General features: G+C 41.8%; 1 protein-coding gene across 1 annotated transcript in view; it reads right to left on the reverse strand.

Moving 5' to 3' along the window:
* Positions 1–27926, reverse strand: part of LOC149787766 (glutamate receptor 4-like) — a 52959-nt gene that overhangs the window by 21066 nt on the left and 3967 nt on the right. The window contains exon 4 of the mRNA XM_089973956.1: positions 1930–2217. Within this exon, the coding sequence (XP_089830082.1) occupies positions 1930–2217 (288 nt within the window). The remainder of the gene's footprint in view (positions 1–1929; positions 2218–27926) is intronic.

Genomic DNA, 27926 nt, shown 5'->3' on the forward strand with positions numbered 1-27926 from the left:
GGAGAGAGCCAAGCAACCACCTAAATGACTGTTACTTCTGCTTGGTTCCTCCTCTTTCCGGCGGAATAACGAAGTGAAAGAAGTCGAGAATAGTCTACCCAAACATTCCGTCTGCATTGAGACCAGTTCCACATGGTGAGGGACTTCCTATTCCAGAACCTCCAGCAGAATATTCTCTTGATTCATCTGACGAAGACAAAGGTGAGTCGACCTGTTCTTCTCCTGGTCCATCAGCATGCAGTGATCCAGATTTTCACTGTGGTGCATCATCAACCCCACACAGAATAACACAGGAAGAACTAAATGACCTGATTCGTGATTTGGACTTATCAAAGAACAAGGCAGAATTGCTAGGATCAAGACTCCAACAATGGAATCTTCTAGAAGAAGATGTCACAATTACTGCATATCGAAAGCGCCACCAGCAATTGGAGCCTTTCTTCAGAAAGGAAAGTAATCTGATATTCTGTTCCGATATTGAGGGCCTCATGAATGCTTTAAAAATCACTCATGACCCACAAGAATGGAGACTATTTGTGGACTCTTCGAAACTGAGTCTCAAGGCTGTGCTTTTGCACAATGGAAACATTCTTCCATCTATTCCAGTAGCGTATGCTGTCCACATGAAAGAGACATACGATAACTTAAGGCAGCTACTGAATTCCATTGAGTATAACAAGTACAGCTGGCACCTCTGTGGTGATTTGAAGGTAGTTGCCCTTTTAATGGGACTGCAGCAAGGATATACAAAATACATGTGTTTCTTATGCGAGTGGGATAGCCGAGCAAGGGAAATGCACTACATGAGGAAGGAATGGACTCACAGGCAGAATGTAGCCATTGGAGAGAAGAATATCCAACACCCAGCTCTGGTTGAGGCTCAGAAAATCTTGCTACCACCCCTTCACATCAAACTAGGTTTGATGAAGAACTTCGTGAAAGCCATTGACCGGACTTTGCCAGCATTCCGATACCTGCAGGAAAAATTCCCTCGACTCAGCGAAGCAAAGATTAAAGAGGGAGTTTTTGTGGGTCCTCAGATTCGAGAGCTTTTCAAAGATGACCGGTTCAACAACTTGCTGGAAGGTGACGCGAAACAAGCATGGAATGCTTTTCGCCTAGTTTCTACAAACTTCCTCGGAAATGTTAGGGCAGAAAACTATAAGGAACTAGTAGAAGACATGTTGATGAAGTATAAGAAACTTGGCTGCAATATGTCTCTAAAGATTCACTTCCTTCAGTCCCATTTGGATTTCTTTCCTAGCAACTGTGGTATTGTTAGTGATGAACACGGCGAACGTTTTCATCAAGATATCGCAACAATGGAACAAAGATACCAGGGAAAATGGTCCACTACAATGCTGGCTGACTACTGCTGGACACTCCTCAGAGATGCTCCCGAACAGCTGTACAAGTGACAGGCGAAGAAATCTAAGATGTAGTCAATGACTTGATTTTTTATAGGTAGGCTATTACAGTTGACCTTTTACTATTGGAATGCATTTCGTTATGTAAACATTAATTTCTTGCAGATTACAAAAAAACTAGAGCCAATTTTGCAATTTGACTGTCATATTCGTGTTCAGCACATAAAAATTGATAAGAATTGACTAATTTTATTTCAGTAACATGACTTTTGTAAAAATTTGTTGTCCAGTGTTATTTATGGATATAATGATAAAGTTTTTTATTTATCCAGAGGCTTTAAAATGTCATTATAGCTGGTCAAGAAAGAATTTCTTTAATAATATTTTAAAAGAAGCAAGAGAATTTGAATTACATATCCTTAGGGGTAAGGAATTCCATGCAGTGGGACGACATAGGAGATACCATCTGATGCGAAATTGGAAACGGGGGAGGAGAGGGGCATTGGCAGCGATAAACCAAATTCTTTCTATATCTAGTGGAACATGGTTTAATATGTATTACCTTGATTGTCTTTTGGGTTTTCAGGCATTATCATGATCGTGCTTTTCCATTTCTTGAACAAAAACACATCTACGACTGCACGGTTGAGCTCCTTCATTGGAGGTCGCACTTCTACCACCGTTCCCCAAGGCACGTGATCGTTTACCCTGCTGACATCTGACCAGTTAAATCCCTTGTGATCCGTGACGACATATGGAGTACCTGACTGCTCTAGCATCATTGCCAGGTTCATGTAGAAAGGACCAACAACGGCAGTGAATTCTTTTTGCTGCGCTTGTATCGCCAGTTCTGACATGGATGAATTTTTTTCAGTTTGTACATATATGTATTTAACCATTATTGCACAATTAAATAAAGCAAGATCTAAAGAAGATATTTAATATGTATGTATGTATGTATGTATGTATGTATGTATGTATGTATGTGTGTGTGTGTGTGTGCATGTGTGTGTGTGTGTGTGTGAGTAGTGAAAGGGGTCACCCTACGGACAATGGGAATTAGCATTACAGGGACCCCTGGGTCACTCTACGGACAATGGAAATTTAACATGGCGAAAAATCGTGGGTCACTCTACGGACAAGGGGAATTAACATGGAGAAAATCGTGGGTCACTCTACGGACAAGGGGAATTTAACATGGCAATAAATCGTGGGTCACTCTACGGACAAGGGGAATTTAACATGGGATTTTTTTTTTTAAAATTTTTTTAAAAAAGGGGTAGGCAATTCAAAGACTATCTCTTTTCGAGAAATATGGCTGGCCCTGAAAAGGGCCTTTGATTTTTATGTTAATGTATTCATTAACATAAATGGCACCGCATTGGTCTTCTTCTTGTCCTTAGGCTGCGTCTTACTGTTGGTCCGTACATCAGCACTCTTTTCAGGCATCCTTGTCTTTCGACGTAGATCCTACGTATCCACAGGCTGGTGTTGGTCCTGTGGACAACGGTCCACTTCGATCGGACATACATGAGCAAGTCTGTCCGAAACATCATGGAAGACACAAGGGTGGATGACTCAACTGTAGTCCACATCTTGAAGCGACGAGAACAGGTGAATCAATGCATTGAACGGCGCTTATTTATAGGCGGAGGAAGGATTGAAACGGATTGAGTTCATTTACCAATCCGAACACGCGTTACAGAATTCAGTCAGCTCGCATCCAATCCGAAGAGACCAGTCTGTGACGTCACGTAGTCTATTTAGATTCGCTAGCGCTTGTGTGCAGTCAATCTATGCGACAGTGATTCAACATGACGGAAACTCAGAAAACGATCCATTGGGGTGCACCAGCAGGGGAGACTGCCCAAGGGAACTCGGACTTACTTTCAGAAGAGGTGAATTGGGATTTTGTGGATTTTCTCTCCTCGCAAGAATTTGTTCCGGAACCTTCGTTACCTTCTTCATTACCGCAAGTGGAGAATTTTAGACAGAGACAGAAAGAAGAATTGGAGAAATTTATACAACGACAAAAGGAAGCGGAACAGGCTTTTCTCCTACAGCAACAGCAACAAGAAGAAGAGGTAAGAAAAAAACAACAGCAAGAAGAAGTAGCAGCAAAGAAACAAGAGGGTGAAAATCAAACGGTCACGGTACTGTTGGACATTTTAGCGGAGTTAAGAAGTCTGAAACAAATGTATCAGACTTCTTTATCACGACCGAAGAGAATACGACCTTCCCGAGCTAAACACGTCAACCCTGTGACTAAGCCTACCGTACCACCCTTAGTGATTTCAACCCAATCATTATCATCATCATCAACATTACGCAGTCCAGAAGTAGGCCTTGGCCGTGGCAAAGGCATAAGGCAGTTAAAGTTGATTGCTTAAACTCACCCTTTCACCATGAAGAAAAAGGCCCTTTTCAGGGCCACCCACATTTCTCGAAAAGAAATACAATTTCAATTTGCCAATAACTCAAAAAAAAAAAAAATAAACCCCACCCATTTTACCCTTATTGTACGTGTCTGTCTATGAGTGCGTGAGTGTAGCTTCTTATTTTAAAATCACAACTCAAAGACACTTACCTTATATCATTCATTTATTCTTTTCTCCATTTTTTACAATCCAATTCACAATTCACAACACAACACTTTAATGAAAAGTTCATTGATTTCTTCTTTTCTCCTTGTTTAGTCTCTCTGTTTTTTGAATTTCTTTACCGTCACACTCTTTTCCTCTTCTTCCTCCTCACTTTCTTCCCTTCTTCTTTTTTTCTCCTGTTTCTTTTTCTTCACCTGTCTTCTTTCTTCGTCAGAAGAATCCCTCTCTTCCTCTGAACAATCCCTCTCTTCTTCTGAAGAATTCCTCTTTTCTTCTGACTCCTCTTGTTTCTTTTTTGGGCAATCTGGAGACCAATGTCCTTTTTCTTTACAATAATAACAGGTATCTTGACTTTTGTCTTTTTTATCCCCTGTTTTTTTTCTTTTTTGACGGTCTGGACACTCTGAAGACCAATGCCCTTTGTTCTGACAGATATAGCAAGTATCTTGACTTTTATCTCTAAAGGAAGGAGAGTAGTCCGTAGGCTGGTCTGAAGAGAATTTTCTAATGACCCCTCGCAAAGCTCTGACGAAACGTTCCATCTGGTCAGTCTCTTCCATCGTTGTGCTCGGCTTGAGAGTGAAATGAATAGTGAAAGGACAAGACACACACCCTTTTATATACGCTGGTCTGCTATGACTATAAAGTAGTTTATGGTGTTTGAACTTGAGTCATTTGACTTTTTGCTTTCAAGATGAAACGATCCCATTCATTCGAGAAGAAAGAAGAAGAAAGTAAGAGGCAGAAACGTGATCTATCGCCTCGTACCAGGGCTGAAATCTTGGCACAAATTCATGCCAGTGATTTTGAAGAGGACATGAGTGAACCAGAATTTGAAACCTCTAAACCAAGTTCACCACCCTTTGTCAACCCTGAAAAGTACTATTCCATTCGAGAGACGGAAAAGCGCTCCTCTAGAAAATTTAGAACCACGGCTTACAAATACACGGTGAAGTTTAAAGATTTCAAGGCTGAAGTGCCGTTAGAGAAAGCAGAAGTGTTCATCACCGAGGTGTGGGATTCTTTGCTCACTTCACTCAAGCAGCAATGTCAACCCAAAGAAGACGATCGCTTGAGACTTTCCATACAACACGACGGTTTGAAATCCCCTGTTTGGATCGAGTTTAGCACCCCTGCAGAATTGACTGCTTCCAAAGTCATGGACAAGATTCAACACGTACAACAATCTAATGATCAGTTTGACATCACCGATGGTAAAGCCACACTGGACATGACCCACGTCTCTCCTCCTCAAGGGACAGGACGCAAAAAGATGTTATTGGTGGACGACCTTCGCAACACCAAAACGAGTCTCGTCCGAATTAACAACCCTCATGACCAGATGTGTTTAGCCCGTGCCATCGTGGTGGGACGAACCTATGCCAACAAGAACGACACGGTAGAATGGAAAAGAACCTGGGACACTATTCAACGTTCCGACCGAGCCAAACAACGAAATGAAGCAGAACTCCTGTTACAACAAGCCGGATTGCCCAAAGACACACCCTGTGGCATTCCAGAGATGCAAAAATTGCAAGATGCCCTAGCTCCACGATACACCTTGAAAGTGCACCCTCAAGAAGTGCGCGGACCTCTGTTGTTTCGAGGCCAAGACTTTAAGGACGGAAAATACATTCACCTTTATCATCACGATGACCATTTCGATACCATTACCAGTATCACTGGATTCCTGAGATATGTTTATTATTGTGAGAAATGTGACTATGGTTATAATAATCGAGAGCAACACAAACATTGTGGATGGAAATGCTCAGGATGTTTGGCCTCTCCACCCTGTCTGAGCGAAGAACCAGTGCCTTGTTCCACTTGTCTGCGCACGTTTGTCAGCCCTAAATGTTACCAACAACATTTGAAGACGCAAGGTTCACAGAAGAAATGTGCTTGTCAACTGCTGAGATTGTGCTCTACGTGTGAACAAGTCATACGTACCAATAATACCAAGGCACACGTATGTTCAGGAAAGAAAAAATGTCACATTTGTCACCACATCGTGGACTTGGAACACCAATGTTACGTGCAAAAATACCAACCCCCACCAGAGAAAGAGGACGGTCACAAGAAGAAAGGCAATTTCATCTTTTTCGATTTCGAATGCATGCAAGAGACTGGCATTCACATCCCTAATTTCTGCGTGGCTCATCGAGCGTGCGAGAAGTGCATTCAAGAACCTATCTTCAGTCATTGCCCTCACTGCAGCAAGATTCCTGGAGGGCGTGAAAAAATCTTTCGGGGACCAAATACGTTAGCCGATTTTGCCCAATGGGTCTTAGACCCCGTCGACAAGACGTGGAGCCAAGAGGACATCGAACGTTACGGAGATTGTCATCGTCATGCCACGGTGATGGCTCACAATTTTTCCGGATACGATGGACAGTTTCTTTTGAGGTACTATACGGAACAAGGCACCGAACGTCCTAAAGTGACTTTGAACGGGGCCAAAATCATTTTCATGCAAGTGGGACAAGTACAGTTTAAAGATTCGATGAGCTATTTGGCCATGCCTTTGAGTCGAATGCCTAAAACGTTTGGAATGACAGAAATGGCTAAAGGGTACTTTCCACACTTTTTCAATACGGAAGCCAATCAACATGCCGTTCTACCCCATTTACCTGAGGCTCACTATTACGACCCCGACAACATGCGTACCGAACAACGAGAAGCTTTCTACGCTTGGTACCAGGCTCACGCCTCGGACCCTTTCGACTTTCAGGAAGAAATGCTAAAGTATTGTCGTTCCGACGTGGACATTTTACGGCGTTGCTGTGGAAAATTTCGAGAACTGTTCATGGAACACGGAGGGGTCGATCCTTTGAAAGAAGCTTGCACCATTGCCAAAGCGTGTTCCTTAGTGTATCGACAACGATTCATGCCTGAAAACACCGTGGCTGTCATCAGTCCTCAAACGACCCACTTTGTCAAACGTCAATACTCGGTCAAAGCCCTACGTTGGTTACATTACTTGTGCGACAAGGAAGACAAGTGGATTCAGCATGCCCGCAACGGAGGGGGCGAAAAGACCATCGGAACGTATTCGGTCGATGGCTGGGACTTAGAAAAGCCCAAGATCGTGTACGAGTTTAACGGTTGCTTATTTCACGGATGTCCCGTCTGTTACCCTGACCGTGGTACTAAAAATCAGTTTTTGCAACGAACCATGGAAGACTTGTACCAGGACACTTGTCAGCGACGCCTAAAGTTAGAACAGGAAGGATACCAAGTGGTGGAAATGTGGGAACACGAGTACGATCACCGTATGAAAACCGATCCCGAGTTTAAACGTCTCGTGGAAAGTTACAAGCTGATGGACCCGCTGAACCCGAGGGATAGTTTGTACGGAGGAAGGACCAATGCCGCCTGTTTGCTGTACCAAGCCGACGAAGAGAAAGGAGAAGAAATCAAATACTTGGACGTGTGTTCGCTGTATCCCTACGTGTGCAAATATTGTCGCTTTCCTGTAGGGCACCCGCAATTGTTGACGGAACACATCGACCTGGTCAACATTCGACAATACGAAGGCTTGATCAAGTGCAAAGTTTTGCCTCCCACGAACCTATACCATCCCGTCTTACCTCACCATTGTCAAGGCAAACTGATGTTTCCCTTGTGCCGTACTTGTGCCGAAACGTGCAACCAAGACCAGCCTTGTCAGCACAGCCAGGAAGAACGGGCCTTGACGGGAACCTGGGTCAGCGTGGAATTGTTCAAAGCTCTGGACATGGGATACCAACTGTTAGAAGTGTACGAAATTTGCCACTTTCCCAAGACACAACAGTATCGCAAGGGTGACCCCACGCAGAAAGGCATTTTCGCAGACTACGTGGATGCCTTTTTGAAACTGAAGCAAGAAGCTAGCGGCTATCCTTCCTGGTGTCACACTCCCGAAGACCAAATACAATTCAAAGAGAAATATTACGAACAAGAAGGTATCACTTTAGACCACATCGAGAAAAACGAAGGCAGGCGATCGTTTGCCAAAGTGATGTTAAATTGCTTGTGGGGTAAAATGGCACAACGACCGTGTTTACCCAAGACGGAATATTTGACAGAACCTTCCCGCTACTTCCAGATGATTCACGACAAAACCAAATACATGAAACACGTGGACGTCGTTCGAGAGAATTTGATCTTGGTCAATTACGAAGAAGATCTGGACTTTGTACAAGACGACCCTTTTGGAAATGTCATCATTGCGGCTTACGTGACAGCCCATGCTCGCTTAAAATTGTACGAAGCTTTAGAACTGTTAGAAGAACGCGTCCTGTACTTTGACACGGACAGTTGCATCTACATCCATCACCCGATTCAACATCACCCTAGCATCGAAGGAGACCGTTTAGGAGCCTGGACAGACGAGCATCCCGACGACAAGATTCTAAGTTTTGTCAGTGGCGGTCCCAAAAATTACGGCTACCAATACCGGGACAAACAAGGAGAAGTGCACACGACGTGCAAAGTGAAAGGACTGACTCTGAATTATCGTACCAGTCGAGTGGTCAACTTTGGGGTAATGAAAGAAGCCTTGCAATCGGGAGAGGATGGAAACTTTAAAGTGACCACTCACCAACCGAACAAGATTGTACGTTTACCCACTCATCACATCGTCAGTCGGCCCTTGGAAAAAGTCTATCAAATCGTGTACCAGAAGCGAGTTCGACTTCCCAATCATTTCACCTTACCGTACGGTCACGTCGGTATTGGTCTGTATATAAAAAAGGAACCCTAGGCAAGATCGATAGTTCATTGTGACTACCAAGACCGAGCGAACAAGATGAATACTTTGAAAAAGACATCGTTCCAGTTTGGGGATTGTAAAAAAGTTGTATCTTCCTCTAGTGTGACTAATACTGGATGGATAAGACCCATGCATTGCGACGGAAAATGTCCGGAAGGAAACTGCGATTGTCCATGTGGTTACCATTGTAATTGCGTAACGGAGTTTGCAGACGAGTGCGATTGTGAGCCTTGCGATGGGACCGATGCTGCACGTTGTGACCTGAGTGATGCCGTAAAGCATCATGGGAACTTTGTTTTCACTGCCCCTGTCATGGAAAGTGATGCTGTGCGTGTCAAACCTGAGGGATGCGAAAGCGATGCCGCTCGTCCTCTTAGACATTTTACCGGGTTTAAAGGGGAATGTTCACCTTCACGTCTACCCCCCTACGGATGTCATCCAGCCCTGAGCAAACTCCTGTTCATGTCACCCAACCCTTATCGAAACGAACCTGTGAAAGACGAATATTCGTTTCCTGTGCGTTTGTCGGAATACTGCGACTTTGAAAATCGTCTTCAATCGTTCAAAGGAAAATGGCCAAAGTATCTGGGAGGACCGACCCCCGAAGAATTAGCCAGAGCCGGATTTTTCTACTTGGGCGAAGGAGATAAAGTCAAGTGCTTCAGTTGCGGTGTGTCACTTCACCACTGGGAACCGCAAGATTCGGCCTACGTAGAACATGCTCGATGGTCACCGAATTGTCATTACTTACCCTTAGTGGGACCGAGACATTGAAGAAACTTTTTACCATAATCATCTGTTCATGGATACTTTACAAGAGAACATTCGTGCTTTGCCTGTGGAGTTGAGAGAACGCATTTATCGAGAGCTGGTCAAAATACAAGTGAAACGTAAAGAACAATTGCATCCGTTACGTCACCGGTGTTTGAACCACTGGTACCTGAAGGCTATACAAGGACTGATTCAATTGAAAGTGTTCCATTGGACAGACATTGATCAACGACCTCCTGGTTATAAAAAGGAATGGTTTGGTATTGACGATTCTATCTACTACATTGTAAACGTACTGCATCGAATTCCAGAGGAAGAGTTAACGAATTACCAACATCTTTCACGCAATGTCAACTTGGTGAAAGAGGAAACTTCTGAACGAATTGTAATGTGTAGATTAGTGACTCAACGATTTAAATTCGACACTGAAGTGAAACCATGTTTGTGCAAAGAGTACATTTCTTGTGTCAGACCAAAGAGGATTTAGTATGACCTATTCATGGATACTTTACAAGAGAACATTCGTGCTTTGCCTGTGGAGTTGAGAGAAAGGATTTACCGAGAGCTGGTCAAAATACAAGTGAAACGTAAAGAACAATTGCATCCGATACGTCACCAGATCTTTAACCACTGGTACTTGAATGGTATAAGAGAACTGATTCGTCAGAAATTCTTTCAATAGTCAGACATTGTTCAAAACTTTGAGGTCGCTAATGATCGACATGTTCATGATTATGGTTACTTCGAGATTCACCTAGTGCAATGCATTGAGGAAGACAAGTTAAAGGATTACCAACATATTTTACGTGGAATCTACTTAGAGGAAGAGGAAACACCTAAACGAACTCTGACGTTTCGGTTACAGTATGCAAGATTTAGATTCCCTACTGGAGAACGAAGATCTCTGGCTAGAAAGTACGTCTATTGCATCCGAAAAAAAGAGAATATAAAAAGAGGCTGCCATGCCACGGTTTATGTCACATGTCATCCAACAGATTCCGTGGAAGGAACTCAATGACCTATTCATGGATACTTTGCTAGAGAACATTCGTGCTTTGCCTGTGGAGTTGAGAGAACGCATTTACCGAGAGCTGGTGAAAATACAAGTCAAACGTAAAGAACAATTGCATCCGTTACGTCACCAGATCTTTAACCACTGGTACCTGAAGGGTATAAGAGAACTGATTCGTCAGAAATTGTTTCAGTGGTCAGACCTTGTTCAACACTTTGAGTTAGTGAATGATCGAAATGTTCATTATTTTGGTTACTTCGAGATTCACCTACAGCAATACATTGAGGAAGACAAGTTAAAGGATTATCAACATATTTTACGTGGAATCTACTTAGAGGAAGAGGAAACTTCTAAACGAACTCTGAAGTTTCGGTTACAGTATGCAAGATTTAGATTCCCTACTGGAGAACGAAGATCTCTGGCTAGAAAGTTCGTGTATTGTTTCCGAAACAAAGAGGCTATAAAAACAGGCTGCCATGCCACGACTTATGTCACATGTCATCCAACAGATTCCGTGGAAGGAACTCAATGACCATATTCAAACCGTGGATCATTACCATCGATTATTACAAGAACTGTATCCATTCAATTTGGGACGACAAGTGGTGTGTGTCTTAGTGACTTGTTTTTTGGGATTTCGTTTACCAGCCGATTCTTTGTGGACTCTTTACGATCAGTACTTACCACCTCCATGGCCTTAAATGGTCACGAAAAACTCCTTTTGCTCAAAGCCTTGCGTTTTCATCTGGATACTTCTCGACCTCAACAGGAAAAAAAGATTCGTCAACTTTTAGCTACCCAAGACGTGTATGACGATGTGTGTGTAGCTTGTGACTTACATCCCCATTGGACAGATGTCCGTGCCTGGAAAGAATGGGATTTTGAGGCTTGGACCCAAGAAGTGGCCCAGTATGCACGAGAGTTGTTCAAGGAAAAAAGTTACTTTTCAACCCGTGTTAGTGACGGTGCCAGAAGAACCCGTCACCCAAGACAGGACTGTCGTGGACAGACCTGAAAGACCTTTTCGGGAGGACACTTGTGTGACTTTACCCCCTGTTGAACTAGTTAGAACATTACCCAAAACATGTGATTGTTGTACAGACACTTGTGTTTATTCCACGTTCATCGTTATCATGTGCCTCTTATTCTTGTACTTAAGCCTTTGGCTTTTATGTATTTTTGTCTTTCGTGTTCATATTTGAAACATTCAATAAACGTGTTCTGAAAAAGTATATAAACTCTTGTCTTGTTTGTTTTTCGTGTCACAAGTGACATTTCTCACACCATGGCTACCTCTGCTGTCTCTGCTCCCTCTTCCTCTACTGTCAAAGTCATCGACGAACACTTAGATCGTGCCAGTTGGGAGGCTTTGTATCTTCGCCATCCCTTTAACATGCTCATTGCTGGACCTAGCGGTTCAGGCAAAACCGAATTCGTCAAACGTTTGATCGAACATAAACATCATTTGATCGATCGACCCCCTCAACGGATCGTGTGGTGTTACAAAGAGTGGCAATCGGCGTACAGCCTCTTGCGAGAAAGTCAAGGCGATTCCATCGTGTTTGTGGAAGGCATTCCTAAAGAAGACGATGGCATCGTCTTTGACTCCCGTCAAACCCATTTGGTCATTTTCGACGACATGTTAGGAGAAGACGAAGAAGAAATTAAATTGTGGTTCACGCGCAAAGGGCATCACCGTAATGCCAGTGTCATTTACATCACCCAAAATTTGTTTCAACAAAGTAAAGCCCATCGCACCATCAGTCTCAATGCGCATTACGTGGTCTTGTTTAAAAGCCCTCGAGATAAATCGCAAGTGCAAGTCTTAGCCAAACAGTTAGGAACGCCTTGGCTGACTCAGGCGTACGACGATGCCACTCAAACGCCACACGCCTATTTACTCGTCGATTTGAAACCTACGACCCCCGAGGATTTGCGATTTCGTACCCACTTGTTTCACCACTGGTGCCAAGACGGAGGGCCTGTCCTGTACACGTCTCCGTCCTCGACTTCATTTCACTCCTCCCATGAAAAAAATCTATAAAAACCTCAGACCCTTTTTCGTCTGTCTCACACAACGTCAACATGACGTCCCTTCAGTCGCATCTTCCCGTCAAATTGATTCGTGCCTTGTATGGCATCAGTCGAGAAAAAGATCCACAAACACGAGCCCGTGTCTTAGAAGCTAGTCTCAAAGAAGTCTTACGATGGTTCACGGTGACGGCACGTCAATTACTCCAAGGAATCATTCAGATTCCTCATCAAACCCAACGCTTTTTCGATAGAAACAAAGTCGCTTTGGTCCAACTGGCCGATCCCCGCATCGACACTCAAACCAAAAAACAAATCATTTTGAAACCTGGAGGGAGCGGTACTCTAGGAGGGGTCATCATTCGCTCACTCTTAAGATGGGATCCTAATGCCCCCAAAGTTATCCCTAAGACAAAAGTTCAACGAAGCCCCAAGAAGAAAAAGAAAAAGACCAAGTCCCCAAGAAGAATAACTTCTCCAGTGGCAGGACCCTCCTCTTACCAGACACCACCCCGGAAAAAGAAAAGAAGCCCCCAGAAAAAGAAACAGAGAAAAAGTCCCCAGAAAAAGAAAAGTCCACAGAAGAAGAAGAAAACTAGTCGCAAGAGAGGCACTTCGGCCAGGACGCAACCTTACACTCGCAAGCCACGACCTGCCACAGCGTCTCCGGCAGCCTCACGTTTGTCCACTTCTCCGTTGATGTCACCAGGAACTGAAGAGTACTTGGAGACGTTGATTACACCAAGAACTTCTCCGTTGATGACCCCCAAAAGAACTTCCCCAGTGGCAGGACCTTCCAATTTAGCGGCAGTGGCTGCTGCTCACAAAGTACCTTCTCCCAAAATCAAAGTCCAAGAAAGATCGGGCATGTTACAAAGTTTACTGGATTTGTCCAAACAAGAACTGGCTCGATTTAGTCCGTTACGTACCCCTGCACGACGTGTCATGCCTGTCCTCAAACTGATAAAACGTAAAGACAATCAGTGGCGACGCGTTCCAGTATAAAAAGACCTGTGACCAAGTCGGGGGTATCAGTGAACTTGTAAAAGATGTCACCTCCAAGAAGCCACAAAAGAAAGAGACAAAGACAGACGCGTCATCCGACAAAGCGCTTAGCCAAGCATCGACGTTACCCTAAAAAAAGACACAGTCGTTCCAAGAAAAAGAGGCGCCAACAAAGGGGAGGATTCCTTGGCGATTTTCGGAAAAACATTGTCACCTTTATGACAAAGCGATAGTCCCAAAAAAAGATAAAAGGGTGTGCGTTAAGTCATCGACGTTAGTGTCTGTTCGGTGAATGTCCCGGAACCCACAAGCAAAAATGTCACCCTCCAGAAAACCCCAAGGAAGAAAAAGGAAAGGACTGCCACCACGTTTAGCCAAACATGGGGACATGTTATCTGTCCTGTCCAAAGCTTCTCCACCCCTACGAAAAAAACTCATTCAAACGGCCTCCAAAGAGGTCATCGATACCGTGTGCGAATGTTGTTTGAACGTTTTGAAAGGCACGATCCCTTTGTCCAAACACCAGAAACAATGCTTAGGCAAACATCGTCACGTTCTTCGGAAAATGGTTCAAAAGAAAATTCCCATTCGTCAAAAAAAGAAGATGTTGGTCCAACGTGGAGGCATTTTACCTCTCTTGTTAGGCCCCATACTAAAAGGAGTCTTGGGAACCATGTTGGGAGGACTGATGGGAGCAAGATAAAAAGGCCTTCGGAAGTCCCAAGATCTCAGAATCGACCCCTGACAACCCCATGGAAGGACGAAAACTAGCTTTAGTGCCTTACAAACGATGGATGGAATACCATCGGTGGCAAGAACAACGCACCCCGCATTTACCTCCCAATCCCAATTTGAGCGAGATGTCCCAGTTACAACACGAATTGCAATCCTTGATGGATCGCCAAGATTTGTCCGAAACAGAAAAATCGCAAAAGTACGGTCAACTCTTACAAAGACTGCAACTCTTTCACCAGAAAGCTTTAGACGAAACAGCTTTACCCACTCTGAAAGATTTTAAGACCTTGATGAAAAGTCCAGCACCATCATCATCATTACCACCACCACTGTCATCCCCAACCGTCACCAGAGATGCTACCCCACGAAGACCTGAGGAAGAAGAGACGCGCGAAGTGTTTCAAACACCGTCAGCAGCTCCCATTTCGAGTAAGATTGCAGCATCCTTATTGACCCCGTCCCCCACACCCCAACGAGAAGAAATGAAAGCTTGGGTTAAAAAGATGATGTCCACACCTCCTTCGACAGAAGTGAAAAAGAAAGAAGAGAAACCAGAAGCGAAAAAAGAAAAGAAAACCAAAGCCATTCCATTGCCACCTCCACCACCACCACTACCTTCGACTTCTACTCCCGTAGCCCATCGGACACGTAAATCCGTTTCCAAACCACCCTTTCGACCCACCCAAAGTAGCATCACCGAAGAGTGGGTGACTTATTAACACACCAACACAAAAAATAAAAAATGGAAAAAGTCTTAGCCAGCATTTACTACGATCCCTCCCATCCTGCAGGTTACGCAGGAGTTCAAAAATTGTATCGTGCTGCCAAAACGCGACTGAAAAGTCTCCGTTTACCTCAAGTACAACGATGGTTACAAGAACAAGCTACCTACACTTTACACAAACCCATTCGACGCAAGTTTGCCAGAAGTCGCACCCGAGTAGAAGGCATCGATCATCAATGGCAAGCCGATTTAGCCGATGTCTCTCATTTGGCCAGCTACAATCGCGGCTACAAATATTTGTTTTGTGTCATCGACGTCTTTTCCAAATTTGCCTGGGTCGTGCCCTTGACTTCCAAATCCAGCAGCGAGTTAGTGCGAGCCCTGCAACGGGTGTTGAAACAAAGCGGTCGTCACCCTCTTCGATGGCAAACGGACAAAGGCACCGAATTTCTGAACCAAGCTTTCCAAAAAGAATTAAAGAAACGTGACATTCATTTTTTTACCACCGAGAATCCCGAAACCAAAGCCAGCATCGTGGAACGTTTTCAACGCACTTTGAAAGAACGCATGTGGAAATATTTTACGCATCACCACACTCTGAAGTACATCGACATCTTACCGCACCTGGTGCAAGCGTACAACCAATCTTACCATCGAAGCATCGGACGTGCCCCGCAAGACGTGACTCCCGACAACGAAGTGCTGGTGTTCGAGCGCCTGTTTGGTACGTCCCCGACGAGGGCTGTCCCCAAGAAAAGTGGAGAGTTGACCGTAGGAGATTGGGTGCGCATTGGCAAAACCAAACGCACTTTCGACAAAGGTTACTTACCTAACTGGACGACCGAATTGTTTCGCGTCACTGGACGAGTGCATGGCCGTCATCCTGCCGTCTATAAATTGGAAGACATGAACGGAGAAGTACTCAAAGGAACGTTTTATTTGCCCGAGTTACAACGTGTCACCAAAAAAGAAGACGACGTGTACGACATCGAAAGCATTCTCGAACGCAGAACCCGTAAAGTGGGCAAACGACGTGTCAAAGAAGTCAAAGTACGTTGGAAAGGATATCCACCCAGTTTCGATTCTTGGATCGACGCTTCGCAAGTCATCGACTATAAAAAGAAGAAGTGACCATCATGCCCTTTCACACAGCAACAGACGCAGCTACGTCGACCAGTCCTTCTTCCCCTAGTTCTTCTGTGCAAGATTTACAAAAACAACCCTTGTGGGTGTGGTGTGGAGAACGTGTGCCTAAAACGCAAATCGTCTTTTTCTGCCAAATCTTCGTGGTGTATTGTGTCATCGGGGCAGCCATCGCCAATTTGAGTTTGCAACAAGGAGACAAACAATTGTGGACCATTTTATTGAGCAGTTGCATCGGTTACCTGCTTCCCAATCCCTCCCTGAAATTCTCCTCGAACGGGAACCTTGTGTCCAGTGCCAGTGTCAGTGCCAGTCACCACTCCAACAACAATCACAACCAGAACCCCATTTTGGGCGGAGACACGCCTCTGACATCCAGTAATATCCCCTCGGACAGCCACAGAACTCTGGAATTATGAGTCACCAAAACCAATTTTACTTAACCTTACCCAGTGACAGTTCCATGCAGGTGTTTCCCAACAACAAGTTGTGCTGTTACACGGCCAAATTACCTCAGGCCATCCCCTTAGATCACGAAGCCCATTGGGAAGTGGCTTTAGTAGAAATGATTCACCCGACCCAAGTCCTCAATGTCCTTCCCAATCAAAATAAATTTGATGTGGAAGTTTATGACGAACAAATACAACAGTGGATGGATACCCATAGCACATATGACAAGAAAAACCGTAACAAAGAAAATCCAAAGTGGACTGACTATCAGTTGTTCATTCCCCCAGGCTATTATTTTAGTGGTCAACATTTGGTCAGCACCATAGCCACCAAGTTTAATGGCGTGTTTGGGGAAGCTTTTAAGAATGTCAAGAACAAAACTGTCACCCTGGAATACCACAAAACAGCTCGTCGCTTCCTGATGAAATTTCCTGAGGGGGAAAAAATCATGGGTTTCTATTTTAATGATGAATTGTTTGACATGTTGGGTGGTGACATAAAGATGAGGAAGAAAGTAGAACAAACACTACCCCAAAGAACCATCATTTACGACAACGATACTTTTGTCAAGTATTTTCGTACCCCGGTAGAACTGAACCAAGGACTGAATTTGATGTTCGTGTACTCCGATGTGGTGGAGTATAACGTGGTGGGACACACCTCTGTGCCGTTACTGCGTGTCATTCCTTTCAAAGTGGACTCTGCCACAATCGCTGACGAAGAAGGTGGAAACACTTACCACGTTCACCGCGAATTTGTCCATCCTCACTATTTGCCCGTCAGCAAGTCGTATTTGGACACGGTCAACATTACTATAAAAGGAGATTTGGGACAAGATATTCCATTCACCAAAGGAAAAGTCACGGTGAAACTCCATTTTCGAAAACGGTTCTCTCACGACTCGTAAGTAAGTAAGTCATGTATCCAGTGTACCGAGGGGTTGCTCGACAGCGAGGACACGGTTTAGGAGACATGTTAAAATCGGCCTTTCGTTCGGTGGCTCCGGTGTTGAAACCGATGGTGACACGCGGATTGCACGCCTTGAAAGATGCGGCACTGACGCAAGGCAAAGAATTTCTCCAAAATGTCATCATCGACAAACAAAACCCTAAAGAAGCCTTCATGAGGGCAGGCAAAAATGTCTTGCTGCAAACGGGCAAAGACATTTTGGGCCGACGAGACACACCTATAAATGCCCTGCACGCTACCGAGTCAAGCATTCAGCAAGGACAAGGCAGAAAGAGACGACGAAGAAAACACCCTTTCACCAGACTTCAAGCTAGAAAGGCCAAGAAAAGAAGAACCGTTCGAGACTTAGACGTTTTCGATTATTGAGACACAGCAACAAAAAATGATGCACCGAGAGTCTTGCGCTTGTTCCAAGACGGAACTGGATATGTTTGCCATGCCTCCCACCATGATGACGATGCAAGAATCCCAGTGGGTGGAATTTCATCCCGTCTCCTCATTGACCGATTCCGCTCCCATCGAGTTTGAAATCAAAGGACAGCCCGAAGATTACATCGATCTGAATAGTAGTTACCTATACTTGAAAGTGAAAGTGATCGAACCACCCAACGCTAACATAGACGCTGATGAAGCAGTAGCTCCCGTCAATAATTTCATGCATTCCTTGTTTAGCGAAGTGGACTTGTACTTGAATAACAAACTGGTCAGCAGCAGCATGGATACTTACCCTTACCGAGCGTACCTGGAAAATCTCTTGACGTATGGAAAAAATGCCAAGGATACTCATCTGGATGCTTGCGTGGTATGGAAACCTGACAAAGCGACTAAGTTCAACGGCATTGTACTTGCTGGGGATGCTTCGAATCCAACGGGATTTGTAGAACGACAAAAGAAAATTGCTGGAAGTCGTAGTTTAGAACTGATGGATCGTTTGCATTTGGACATGTGGTTACAAGAAAAGTATTTGCTGAACGGGGTGGATGTCCGCCTGAGACTGAATCGCAGTAGTGCCGCTTTCCATTTGATGGCTGCTCGTGATGCCACTTACAAAACCATCATCCAAGAAGCCAGACTCTACGTGCGTCGTGTAGAAGTGTTACCTAAAGTAGGTAACGACATCAGTCAGACGTTGAGCAGAACAACCGCCAAGTATCCGATCCGACGTGTGGAAGTGAAAACGTTCACCATTCCTGCTGGACAGCGATCCATGATCGAAGATCATCTGTTCCAAGGACAGTTACCCAAACGTTTGATTGTTGGTATCGTCAAGAATTCAGCCTTCAACGGAGCCTACCACGAAAATCCTTTTGAGTTTCAACATTACAAAGTGTCCAAGATTGAAGTCAGTCGCGACGGCAAGACCTTGTGTACCCGACCTTTCGAACCTGTCTTTAATGACGACAATACTAAGTCGAATTACTTGAGATCGTACTTGTCCCTGTACGAAGCTACCGGACAGTTAGGAACCAACACCAGTCACGGCATTACGTACGAAGATTATGCAGGAGGCTACGCTTTGTGGGCTTTCGATTTCACTCCAGACCAAGGCAGCGACGAGGGACATTTCCACCCTATAAAATCTGGCCAGATTCGTGTGGAAATTCAGTTTGCAGAAGCTTTACGTGCAGATAATACGGTGAACGTCATCCTGTATGCAGAATTTGACAATACGATAGAAATCAACAGTTTGAGAGAAGTCATTCTAGACTATTAGAAGCTATGGAAGACTGTTATCCCTCTTTACAAAGTGGAGAAACTTTGAAGATGGAATGTGAGGAGACCGTGGAAGGAGAAGAATCTCAAGATAAAGACGAAGAAGATATCATGATGAAGTCGAGATGGCCAGAACAAGAAGCCCATTTAGTCTCCTGTTTTGCCAAACACTTGGTCGACAAAATAACAGAATTGATCAAGAAAAATTGTTATGGATGTCAAAACGATCATCCCAGTCAAATTCAACACGATAAATGCCTGATGTTAAGTCAAGAAGAAAAATTGGACGAGTATCTGGACGAAGCTTGGAGTCTCATCTCGAACAAAGACGTGTTGCACCAGTGGTATAAAGACTTGCGTGAACATTCTTGTCCACCATTAACCACTCAAGAGATCCATCGTATCGAAGCTCTCCTGAATCAGAGTGAGGAAACAGAACGAATAACCGTTTATTCGTCAGACATTTTCAAGCAAAAAGTCAGGATCGAATTGACGACGTATTATTACCTGTGAAGAAGAAGAAAAACACACAAATCAATGGATACCTGGGAACTTTATTACCTTTTGAACCACAGTTCGTATACGGCTTCTTGGAATCCCGTCGTCTGTGCTAAAGATGAACTCCCTCATCGCAAACCTAAAGACCATCAAGCTTACGTGATCAACACGGACGAAAGTCATCTCCCAGGAACCCACTGGGTAGCCGTCTACTTTCCTCAAGAAGGATGTGTGGAATATTTCGATTCGTACGGATTGCCCCCTTTGGAAGACGATATCATCGACTTTATGAGAAGAAATGCTCAAACCACCCGATTCAATAACGTGAAATTACAAGGCACAGATTCCTTGGTGTGTGGACAGTACTGTGTGTATTTTCTGCATCATCGCAGCCTGGGCTATTCCTTAGAACATTTAGTGACTCATTTTGATCCTCGTTCTTCTGCTAGAAACGATGTGAAAGTAGATCGATGGTTTTGTGACCATTATGCTTATCTTTTGTCTCAAGCTAGGAAACGTAGTGTCCATCAATGGCCTAATGATTTCCAACAGTGGAAATCACAATTTCATTCACAACGTTGTCAGCCCTGTTTAAAGTAGATCGTCCATTGAGAAAAAAAGTGTTTGTAATTTGAAAAAAATTGTTTGATGTTATCATGTTGGATTATTGTTAAAAATGTTGATGTTTAGTGTTAAGTGATTTTTGAATAAAAAATGTTGTGTTTAGAAAAAAATGCCTTTGTCTTTTGTTTAGCTATAAGAATGTTGGATTGATGCTCTTTCATTTCTTACTATCCCTCTCATGAACGTTGCGGCTCGAAAACCGTGTGGGGGATGTTTTCCTTCACGTCCGCGCTTTAACTTTAAGAACCGGGTTGTTCCCAGTCTAGCCATCCATTGTCGACTCATCCTCCTAAGAAGATGTGCTCCAAACTAGCTAAGCTCAACGAAGCCTACGTGAATTTGCATAGGGTCAGACACAGTCTGATACCGAAACCAGAAGAAATAGAGAATGTGAGAATGTTAAAAATCACTGAAGACCTGATAGAAGAGCTCTTCAGAGAAGAAATGAACAGGGAGAAAGAAGAATGGACAGAGAAGTACAGACTTCAGAGACATCAGCAACAGCAGCAACAGCAGCAACAGCAGCAGCAGCAGCAACCTGAAGCTGACAGAGGCTTTGTCGATTGTCGTATCGACACCAAAGAATTCTTCTTCTCTTTCCGAAGAAGCAGACCTATCGCCAGAAAGTCTATCCTCAGAGGACATCGCATTCTTAGAAACTAAAAAGAATGCCATAGCAAAAAAAAACAGCCCTTTTAAGGGCTACCCAATACTCTAGAAAAGAAATAACTATTAATTTGCCAATGTGAGTAGGTAGAGTAGTGTGAAAATAAACACTAACTCTTTCTTAAAAATTTTGAGGGTATGTGTTGGTGTGTTTGTGTTTGTAAGTGATAAAGTAGGTTGGTGTGGATAGTAGATTAAAATGATGTTAGTTTTTTGGGCTGTTTGAGGTGTATATTTGGGGTTAGATTGGATTGCTTTGCGTATGTGGATAGTCTATTGAAGTGATGGGTAGCATAAAAAAGTGAGCGAGTGTTTCTTTTAGGTCGGCGCGTTGTTGTTGTTTTTTGGTCATGATCTAGGTAAGATCAATTTTATGTTATTAGGGGATGTTTTCCTTCACGTCCGCGCTTTCAGTATAAATTGAAAGTCGTTAGGCAGTCCAGCTACCCTTGTTGATTGATCAACACCAAAAAAAATGAACACGAGACTTGAGAAACTGTTGGAGCTTCATGTGCATCTGGAATATGCCAGGCGCATATTAAATGAACTGGCCGCGGAAGCCATTGTCGAGGAGGGAAGGATAAGAGAGGAGGAAAGAAGAAACAAAGAAGAAGAAGAAAGAAGATATAAAGAGGAAAGAAGAAACAAAGAAGAGGAGGAGGAAAAGGAGAGAAGAAATTTCAAAATCCCGGAGAGCGAAAATTGGGATTCTGAAGCAACATATCCTGCCTCTGCTCTCTCCCCCCAAAAGGTAAAAAGTAACTGGGGGATAAGATGCGTATGTGGCGCCAGGCCTGGAAGGTGCCACCATTAACCAGGTGCCCATGAAGTTCCAAACAAAACAGCCCTTTTAAGGGCTACCCAATACTCTAGAAAAGAAATAACGATCAATTTGCCAATGTGTGTAGGTAGAGTAGTGTGTATATAAAAACTAACTCTTTTTTAAGATAGTGTGAGGGTATGCGTTTGTGTGTTTGTGTTTGTAAGAGCTCAGGTATGTTTGTGTGAATAGTAGATTATGGGTTTCTTAGCGTATGTGAAGAGTAAAGTTAGGGTTTTATTATATGAAATGAGAAAGTAGGGGGGATGTTTTCCTTCACGTACGCGCGTTGTTGGGTCATGATCTAGGTAAGATCAATTTTATGTTTTTAGGGGATGTTTTCCTTCACGTTCGCGCTTTGAGTATAAAACTAACAGTGTTGGCCATTGGAACCCATTCTACGGAATTAGCAAACAAGAAGATGCCAGCAGCTTCAGCTTTATATAACAATCTTATGGGAAGTTGGTATTGGATGGTAGATGGATTGAGTGTAGTAGAAAGGGTTGAACAGGAATGGAGGTATGGAGTGACAAAAGACTTCGTCTCAAGACAAGTAACCAGCCTCCACTTATCCGTAAATATTGTAAAAGAAATGATACAGGATGAGGAGAAGAGAATCAGAGGTTTAATTAACCCACCGTATGTCAAAGTGGGTAAGTTAAAAGAAGCGATAGATCATGTGACGAGTGCAAGGTGCTTTCTAGAAGACATTGTAGAATGGACAGATTGGTGTTTCGCGAAGTGGGGGTTAGAAAAACTTAAGAAAGCTGAAGAACTAATGAGGAATGTGCTGACCGAAGAGGTCAAGAAGATCAAAGAAAAGTGGTTAAAGGAAAGACAAGAAGAAGAAAATAGAAAAAAAAGGGATGAATTCGAAAAACTGAACACAAACTGGATGAAAATCCAAGAGAAGTTCCGGGCCATGGGCCACCCGGACTGGTTGCCGGAAACAGAAAAGAAAAAGAAGAAAGGAATGATGGACAAAATAAGAGGATGGTGGAAGAAGTTAAGAAGTTAAAAGAAGAAGAAGAAAAAACCCAAAGGCCCTTTTCAGGGCCAGCCATATTTCTCGAAAAGAGATAGTCTTTGAATTGCCTACCCCTTTTTTAAAAAAATTTTTAAAAAAAAAATCCCATGTTAAATTCCCCTTGTCCGTAGAGTGACCCACGATTTATTGCCATGTTAAATTCCCCTTGTCCGTAGAGTGACCCACGATTTTCTCCATGTTAATTCCCCTTGTCCGTAGAGTGACCCACGATTTTTCGCCATGTTAAATTTCCATTGTCCGTAGAGTGACCCAGGGGTCCCTGTAATGCTAATTCCCATTGTCCGTAGGGTGACCCCTTTCACTACTTGTGTGTGTGTGTGTGTGTGTGTGTTTTGCGTCTCGGCAGGCTATATTGTGCCAATTAAAAGAAAAGTCCCAAAAATGTAAAGACATTGTTGTGTTTCTATGACACCAGCTTATTGATGAAACTATCAAACAGTATAGATTAAAATTCTTATATACATCATTTGATTGAAATACTTGAAATGATGTTACGGTGAAAGTCGTTGAACTATGTAAACAACATTTTCTATTACGATCAGTTCAATCCATTACTCTTATCTGTCATTATAAGATGTGATTTCTTATAGTTTGATTTCTGATAATATGGAATACCTGAAATTGTTTTCTGCTTAAGAATGTATTGCTATGGAGAAAGAATCGGAAGCAAAGAGCTTAAATGTCGATAATTACGCATACACCATCTAGACGGAAATTGGAAGGGACGGGAGAGAAGGGCCACTGACAGCAATAAACCAAATTATATTCATCATCAAATTTATGCCAGTTCTGTTCCTATTTTTATTGATAATATTTACTAAAATTTTAAATTCCGAAAATTATTCACAAAGAAAATATCAAGAAAAAACTTCTTAGGACTTTAAATCGTGAAAGAGATTTTATTAGAACATCATAAGTTACCAAAATCGGCTGCATATGTTATGATACGACGATAAACATCGATTGGCCGATTTAATTAAATACCAGTTCACGTAAACATTGATTGGCCGATTTAATTAAATGCCAGTTCACGTATTTGTTAATCGATTCCACCAATCTAATACTCATAGAACTCGTTTCACAAAGATATTTATCAATATGACGATTTTTGTCCATCAGATATTCTTTGCCGTGACACAAACAGAAAACAAAAACACCTTAAGTTCTGATACACCGAGTATATCAGGTACAACTGCCTACAATTTAGACTTTGATCCTCACGGGCATAATGCGAAGATAAGTTAGGGTCTATGTTGTTTCTTGTACTGAGTTATGTCTAGCAAATTGCAAATAGTCAGATCTATTATGCAACGGCAGATGTAGGTCAATGCAAATTTATAGTTGGATAGAGGATATACATCAGTACACAAGGTATTCCAAATACGTGATGACCGTGGCATCTTGATTTTGTTCAAAGTCATTACACTTTACTAACTGATAATTTAAAAAGATAATTAAATAAATAAAAAAAATAAAAACAACTCCATAGATTAGTGTTTTCCTCATATAATAAAATAATCAGAAGTGCCACAATGCAGAAACCGTTTATTGTCTAGATCTGAAGACTTATTCCGTTTCGATAAATTATGAATCATTAGTACTATCCGATGACTGCGAAACAATGCATTTGATAATTGCAATGAAAATCAAAGGAATTTGCCATTTATATGACATTTTTGTAAAGTATATAAATACTGAGTACATACATAATTTGGATAAATAACGAAGAAACTCGTACTAGATAGTCTCTTTGTCAATATTATTCTGCGGGAGAAATGTCAAAGGTATATATGTAATTCGACCCAATATGCCATATCAAATTCTTTTTATATGACTCAGAGTACCTCTCGTATTCCAGCGAGACAAAGGAATGAATAACTAATAAATTCAGTGCAAACTCTCGGAAATCCATATTTTTTAGGACGCTGTTTATCTTGTGTTTTTTTCTCGTTAGTTTATGACTTTTACTTCTAATTTGCCAATAATGCACGCAAAAATGACGCCTCTGCCATATTGGTAGATTTATTCAAAATAAGTTCCATGCATTAAATATACTCTTAGTCATAGAGCTGTAACTTGTTTGGCTTATATTGTGCAGGCTGCAGCCACGCCAGTGACTTCAATTACTCTTTGAATGTCCTATCTACTAACTATACTTTCTACGAAATCCTGATCATCTTCTCTCTCTCTCTCTCTCTCTCTCTCATATATATATATATATATATATATATATATATATATATATATATATATATATATATATATATATATATATATATATATATATATATATATATATATATATATATATATATATATATGTGGGAGGGGGGTGTGCGTGTTTGTGTAAGTGAACCTCGCGAATCCGGACTTTTTTATCTGGAAACCTTGCTATTCGGACATATTTAAAGAGGAACATAATTCCGAAACGTTAATTTGCTCACTTTATCAAAAAACAAATCCGCGTTCCGGAACGGGAAATCAAAATCGGTGACCACAGTGTAAAATTACTATAAAAATTACCTCGATAATCCAGAAATGATGTCCCCCCAAAAATATAATTTCGAAGAGTCAGCCGGATAACGCAAATTTACCTACGCAAGATTTTAGGTGATTGGATATATCAGTTTCTGATTGGTCAAAATCTAGTGGCACTCATTACTGAATCACATGATCATGTGTGTGGAAAAACTTCCAGTACTAAACCAGTTCCCATAGTAAACCTATGCAAACACACTGATATTAAAAATTCAATAACTTCAAATTTCTGAGTGCTCATGATCAAAGCTATATTTATCAGCATAAATGAAACTTGTGTGTCAGCTTCTGTGTAGAGAAAAGAATATGAGCCACGGCATTTTCTGGGCATGTATGTGTTTGAACCATGTGCTTTCAACAACGCACCAAAGAGTCAGGTGCTAATTTTAGTAATGTACATTCCAAACTATAGACTGTTAAAGGACTGAAATTCCATAAATAAAACAATGTCTCTCTTTTTTCACGTACAACTAGGATAAGCTCACAAAATATTCTTTTCCCTAAGACATAACTTACATTATTAACCAACCCTGACCAGCCAGACCCATATATACTTTATTGTATGTTCACACATTTCCAGGCTGGTTCCCATTTTTCCATACAATTATTACCGTGTGTCCTCCAGTATCATGACGATACTTAGTGGTTGTGTAAATGTACCGGTAAAATGAGGTTGGCTGTGATGGCAATATATACCGCAATACGATATGTATGTATGTATGTATGTATGTATGTATGTATGTATGTATGTATGTATATATGTATGTATGTATGTATGTATGTATGTATGTATGTATGTATGTATGTGACGTTTTTCTTTCCATTGTGTATCCTACTTTGTTGTAAACTTCACCAAAATCTAACTTCTTCCTAACGCTGTTTCAAAGGCTTAGTTGCCGCTATTGGGCAAAGTTTATCATTTTCTCTTTCAATATATGTTCTTCCTTCAGAATTGGTTTTATTATTCCGCTTTGTCCACCTTTGCTGAGCCACCAATGACTCGATTCTCTGCGTTTGTTTTCTTTCTGGTTACATTTAATCTCATTGCGCATGTTGTTCGTGTCAATGTCCATAGTGTGTGTGTGTGTGTGTGTGTGTTTAAGACACAAGTTTGAATCAACTACTTTATTGACTAAAGAAATTGCAATCGATTCATTTCATTGCAGATAATAGATTTATTTGTGGGATATAACACTATTTCCGATGAGCTAAGCAAGATTGTTCACTGCATCAACAAATAAGTATAAAATAAAATCTTTTTACGTTTCTGATGGATGACAGGCCTTGAAATTAAGATGAATGAAGACAATAAGCAGATTACTTTTTCAAGAAGGTCTAAAAATGTATTGCACTTTAAATAACAATCGCCTGCTATTGTAAGGGTTCAATAGACATATAACTCAACAGGCATCTACTGAATCTTATATGGTCTGTTGGTTTCTAACAAATTATATATTTGCCTTATTTTAATCAGTTTTCAAATTTTTTATAGAGATTTTTGCCGGCTATCATTGTTACTGTTACTTTTTATGGTTACTTAGTTTCATACGGTGTCATTGACCATTATAAACAAATTACAAAGGGGTACCAAAAAACAGACCGAATATCAGCATAACAGATAAAAATGTAAAAGTGATAAACTACTGTTCCAAATATATATTAATTTTACTTCATATGATTAAGAAAATGATGTTACAAACATTTCTGAAAGGTCATAGTGACTTGGAGTATAATTTCAGTATTGACAGTTAAAAAGAATGGAACGCTGTTAACATCAAGTCATTGATACTGACTGAAATAACTAAAAATACCGGGATAAAATGTATTTTTATTATTACATTAACTGTTGCAGATAAGTAGTCGATTTGTGAGGAGATATAATAATATTCATATGAGAACGATTTCGGATAATAACATTGTATATAATATCAAAACATGCAGGGAACAAGTGAGAAATAAATTAACTTTTATAGAATAGAGTAATCCATCTCATTTGGTCATCAGATTCCCATCAATAGTTGTTGTGGGGGATATTTTTATTTCAATTCATTGGCATGCAAATGACTCGTGATCCAATGTAGAAGTTTGTTAGGATGAACTTGTCGTTTCATATTCGCCGTCATTTCTTATGTTGCCATATCTTTGTCCATGTAGTATTTATAGGTTATTGCATTTGTATGGGAAAATATGAACGAATATTTCGGATGGAATACTACACGACCTTGGGAATGAAGTATATCCATCGAACAAAACCAGTTCATATTTTCCCATACAAATGCAGTAACCTTTTTAATATTTGCTCATTTTTCTTATTATATCTAAGGTTTAATTATAGAAACAAAATGCACAACAAGAAATAAAGTAATTGAATGTATGCCATATACCAAACTAAATACGCAAGTGCAGATTCATCATTACACAACAACAACATTATTAATGCGCACATAACTCCGACC

The sequence above is a fragment of the Sinohyriopsis cumingii genome, chromosome 11 (genome assembly GCF_028554795.1).
Source record: "Sinohyriopsis cumingii isolate HCF-2022 chromosome 11, ASM2855479v2, whole genome shotgun sequence".
NCBI lineage: Eukaryota > Metazoa > Mollusca > Bivalvia > Unionida > Unionidae > Sinohyriopsis > Sinohyriopsis cumingii.